Below are 5,637 nucleotides of genomic sequence, written 5' to 3' on the forward strand. Positions count from 1 at the left end.
CAGATATGCAGATGACACCACCCTTATGGCAGAAAGTGAAGAGGAACTCAAAAGCCTCTTGATAAAAGTGAAAATGGAGAGTGAAAAAGTTGGCTTAAAGCTCAACATTCAGAAAACAAAGATCATGGCATCCGGTCCCACCACTTCATGGGAAATAGATGGGGAAACGATGTAAAGTGTCAGACTTTATTTTTTGGGGCTCCAAAATCACTGCAGATGGTGACTGCAGCCATGAAATTAAAAGACGCTTACTTCTTGGAAGGAAAGTTATGACCAACCTAGATAGCGTATTCAAAAGCAGAGACATAACTTTGCCAACAAAGGTCTGTCTAGTCAAGGCTATGGTTTTTCCTGTGGTCATGTATGGATGTGAGAGTTGGACTGTGAAGAAGGCTGAGCACTGAAGAATTGATGCTTTTGAACTGTGGTGTTGGAGAAGACTCTTGAGAGTCCCTTGGACTGCAAGGAGATCCAACCAGTCCATTCTGAAGGAGATCAGCCCTGGGATTTCTTTGGAAGGACTGATGCTAAAGCTGAAACTCCAGTATTTTGGCCACTTCATGCAAAGAGTTGACTCATTGGAAAAGACTCTGATGCTGGGAGGGATTGGGGGCAGGAGGAGAAGGGGACGACAGAGGATGAGATGGCTGGATGGCATCACTGACTCGATGGATGTGAGTCTGAGTGAACTCCGGGAGTTGGTGATGGACAGGGAGGCTTGGGGTGCTGCGATTCATGGGGTTGCAAAGAGTCGGACACAACTGAGCGACTGAACTGAACTAAACTGAACTGAACTCATAACAAATGCTAAAAGAACTTCTCTATGCAGCAAACACAGGACATGGAAAAGACCTACACAAAATAAATCCAAAACAATTAAGAAAATGCTAATAAGATCATACATATTAAATTAAATTATTAAAATTAAATTAAATTTTCTTCAATGTAATGAATTAAATGTACCAACCAAAAGACACAGACTGGCTGGGCGGATGAAAACTTGTATGTACATGCATGCACTTATCACATCACTTTGATCCCCCAAACTGTATGTAATTATTTTATATTGTGAAGTTAATCATGTTTATATTGTTACGTTAATAATTTCAAGAAATATATATATTAAGAAAAAATTAAAATAAAAATTTTTTGTCTGGCTATTGAATGTGATAACTAATAAACATCTTTCACTATTGTGATCAAGTAACTATCTCACCTAACACCACTGTATCATAATTGGTCAACAGAAAAATAATAGAACTCAATATCACCAAAACTATCATTTAATAGAAAAACCTGTAATCACTTTTTAAAGTCCAGATGCATATCAGAATTATCTGGAAATTTTTCAAAAAATACAAATGGTCAGGTATTGCTTTTTTTTTTTTTTCCAGAGCTCCAGATATGTTTCTAGTGAGCAGTCATGTTTAAAAACAACTTGGCTATACGATATTTTACTTTTATCCAGTTTGTTTTACTTTTTCTATTTCATAGTCAGTGCTTCCATTTCATTTAGTTTATGTTTTCCAATTTCTCCATCTCTTCTTTTTGTGTGTTCTTTTTAAGCCTTTATCAAGTATAGTAGAAAAGCTTTTGTATACATATATATAAATAATATGTATAATATACATATTATAGAAAACTTCAAATTTTTGCCTAAAAAATGTACGACATTTTGATTTCACTTGTTTGACTTAGTATGAATAGAATGCTAGATTTCTAATTTAAAAAAATAGATATTCAACAAGCAATAAAGGTTTACTGTATAGCACAGGGAACTATAGTCAATATCTTATAATACCTATAATGGAAAATAATTTCAAAGATAATATATGTGTATAACTGAATCACCTTGCTGCACACTTGAAACACTTAATTCAACTATATTTCAATAAATATATATATTAAGAAAAAATTAAAATAAAAAAATAAAAAGAAACTCATCGTAGTTTTGGCTATTTTTAATATCACGTGTTGAAATGAGAATTTCACATAACAAAACCTCATGAAGAGTAATCAATTTATAACATAGAAAAAAAAATTTATCATCCTAAAAACACAAGGTGTTTACTTATATACAGAAATCCTTTTGAATTTCTGAAAGTCAGACGTTTTACATAAAGCCTTGATCATATAGAAAGCATATGCAAAACATTAAAAAAAATGCTTCAAGTGTCTAGAACTTAAAATTGTTTCATGATCTATTTACAGAAATATTTTTCAAAAGACTAGTAATATAATAGTCTATGGTTTACAGTATTATTTTGCAGTGTTTGTACACTGATTCATAGAATACAATATTTTCCACAATGAAAAATATTATCTGACTTGCCTTTAAAACTATCTGAACTTTGTTTTGTTTCATTAGTTGAGGATCTGTGCAAGGTAGATCAACATAACGTCCTAATTTATACAGTGATTAGAAGACTTTTGCTGTAATAATGAGAGAAACTTGTCAGGTAAAACCTAGATAATTCTACATACTCTGAGGAATACATGCCATGGTTGCCCTTGCTTGTAAATATGTGGAATGTTTCTAACTGCCTATAAGCTTGTATTCAAATGCAATACTGCATTTACTAGTATATTTGTTTCATTAGTAGGCTAGTTATCTGATCTCTAAGATAATGTTGGATGAATACACTTAACACTACTGGGGAAAAAAAAAGAAATCTAGGACTTCCCTGGCAGTTTGGTGGTTGAGAATCTGCCTGCCTGGGGAAAGCTGACTACAGGCCCAGTCAGCTCTCTGATATAGGACCTGGGAGAAACACTCTTAACCTTCTAGATCTGTGCTCTCCATGGAGAAGACAGTCCCCTTAACAGACCAAAGACTGGTCCCTTGAGGGGGAAAATCATATTACAAATAAAGCACAGATATATGTATAGTACATAAATAAATATATAGCATATCCACGGCATTAAAATGGAGGAAGAGTTAGAAAAAAAAAATCTAAAAAGACTCCTTAAGGGGGCAATAATGAAAAAAGAGTGAAAAAAAGGAAAACACTGTCCTACATTGCTTTGCTTAGGAATATATATTTCCTGAAAAGATGACATTGAATGTCATGTTAATCTTGAATAACTCCTGTTATTTACTCCTGTAAAATCCATTTACTCCTGTTATTGTGATAGTATTATTCCAGATTCTGTCTATAATTTGAGCAAGGACACGTCTAACCAAGAGACTCTGGAATTAACACTAACAAAGTGCTTGAGCTGTCCAAAGGGCGAGGGGAAGCTTGCACGCCAGGGAAGGAGCAGGGGCTGTGATGCTGCTGTTAGCTACAGTGGCCCAAACAAAACTAGCGTGAGAGAAGGCAGGGTGGGCACTGGGGACCCAGGATGCCCTGGACGGGGGTGAGGTTACACACCACACTGACATGTTTCTGTGCAGGCTGAAGGCCCCCCAGCCCAGCAGGGAGAAGTGGTGACTGCCACACCTTGCCCATCGCCCCTCCTCTACACCTGCCCTCGGAGGAGATGGAGTCATCACAACATCTCCACACAAAGTGATACGTGGACTGAACCTCAGGTAAAGTGAACCTTAAGAAAAAGAAACCAGAGAGAAGGGAAGGGATCCAGCTTATACTTTATACCTGGAACACACCAGACACTGTGCTGGAGCCTGGACAGGGGTTCCTGGGAGGTCAGCATCCTGATTTCCTTTGTACAGATGGGAAAAGAGGCACAGGGAGAGTGACATGTCCAGGGTCACCCCAGCCCATAATGTAGACTTGGGATTTGAACAGAGATCTGTAGGTAACGGGTGGGTGGAGTCCCTGCTTGCTACCCGATCCCACATAATGTACTGCCAGGGCAGGTGAGATGCAGCCACATCCTGCGAATACGGCACAGTGCCCATCCACAGTCAGCTGAGCCTCCATGTGCTTTTTATGTAAAAGTTCTGTGAGCTCTCTGAAGAAGGTATTGGACACTCCCATGCCCCCCTCACTTTATCACGTGCACAAAGTAGAGCAGCCTGGCCATATACAGGACTGCTCTGCTCCATACCCCGCCCACCCCACACCCACAGTGAAAGCAGAACGATTTATGCACAACGTCAAGGTGTCACTGATAACTTCAGGACCACCTCAGAGTCATCCCTTTTCTTGAAAAACCACTGGGGGCTCCGAATATCCTGAATCTTAAATTGCCTGGCATCTGTATGTAGCTATGACCTATCCAAACCTATGTGAAGGGCACACTGCTTGGAAATTCCCAGAGGAAGGCAGAGATCCACAGAAACTGCTTATTTTTCAGGTGCCCCCTTCAATGTCATGGTTTGGGCACCACCGTGATTTGATCTGTTTGCTCCATGGTACAATGTATGGAAGGCTCTGTTTCTCATCTGTGATTAATGACTCCCAGAGACCCAAGGAGGAGGCTGGTGCAAACAGGAAGGCTACACTGGGGCTGCAGGACCATGTGGAGAGGTCTGGGAAGCTCCTCTGCAAGTCGTCTGCTAAACAAAGTTCTACCTTCTATAACAGTGGTTTCTGAACTACTCTTTTTCAACCTCAATGTAACATGGAAGTCTAGTGTTGCAGAGAAGAGTCAATTCTAACTTCATGTTGGAACTACTTCTTTGACCTGCTTTTTGTTGCTTTGCTGTTAAAATCATACATAATGGCCTGGCTCCAGAGGACCCTGCCCCTCTGCCTGACTGGTAAACTAGTGTCTTTGTTCAGCTCAAGAGAGATAATCTGACCCTGCCCACCAGTGAATGGACACAAGGAACAAGAGATTAACACATCCCTTCCCAGATACTGGCCATTCTCAGAGACATTTTGCAAGACTAATGGCCCTTTAAACTTCTCTTCTTCTCCTCTCTCTCTCTATTCTGCCTTTCGACTTTAGTTCCTTACTGCTTCTCTCTCTGGTTCTATAAAAAAACCTGGCATCCAGGCCCCAACAACACGGTTATTTTGAGACATTAGTCTGCCATCTTCTCAGTCTGCCAGCTTTCTGAATAAAGTCATAACCCTTGCCTCCACATCTCCTCTTTCGCATTCATTGGCCTGTTGTGCAGTGAGCAGAGCGAGCTAGGACTCAGTCAAACTAGTGCAAAAGAGGCCAAGATGAAGCTTATTGGCCCAAAGTTTTCCCGAGGCCAGCAGCCCCCACTGCGGGCTGAAGTCACCCCACAGATGGCTAAAAATCATGGCCGGGGCCTCACAGATGCCCCAGGTCCAGGCAATGAGAGGTAGAAAGGAGCCTTTTGGGGCTTCTAGTCTAAACGCTCTTAATCTTCATCCCCAGAGCCAGACCTGATGCAGGCCCTCACCCGCAGGAATTTCAGACCTCAGAGAACTTCTGAGGCAAGTTCAGGCTCCAAAGCTCCCCATCCGCTGGATCCTCCCCCACCCTCCATTCTAGCCCAAACCCTTGAGAGCAGGAAAAGGCCCCCCAGAGAGGCGAAGCTCCGCTGTGGGGAGGGGCTGGTTTCTCAGGAACCGCGGTAGTGGGGAGCTGCCCGCGGGCACAGGTACCTGTGGAGCAGGGCAGCAGGAGGTCCATGACCACCGAGTCGGCGCCCTTGGTGTACACGTTGATCTCATCCGTGAGGGGGTGCCTGATCACCACCGACATCCTTTTGCGGATGGAGTCGAAGCCCAGCGTGTGCAGGAGCTCGAA

At 41.5% G+C, this 5,637-nt stretch overlaps 1 protein-coding gene across 1 annotated transcript in view; it reads right to left on the reverse strand.

Moving 5' to 3' along the window:
- ATP10A (ATPase, class V, type 10A) overlaps positions 1 to 5,637 on the reverse strand; it is a gene marked incomplete at its 5' end in the record, with an annotated part of 181,888 nt that overhangs the window by 32,590 nt on the left and 143,661 nt on the right. Inside the window, one exon of the mRNA XM_010845848.1 lies at positions 5,493 to 5,630. Coding sequence (XP_010844150.1) covers positions 5,493 to 5,630 — 138 coding nt within the window. The remainder of the gene's footprint in view (positions 1 to 5,492; positions 5,631 to 5,637) is intronic.

The sequence above is a fragment of the Bison bison genome, unplaced genomic scaffold, assembly GCF_000754665.1.
Source record: "Bison bison bison isolate TAMUID 2011002044 unplaced genomic scaffold, Bison_UMD1.0 scf7180017864224, whole genome shotgun sequence".
NCBI classification, from domain to species: domain Eukaryota; kingdom Metazoa; phylum Chordata; class Mammalia; order Artiodactyla; family Bovidae; genus Bison; species Bison bison.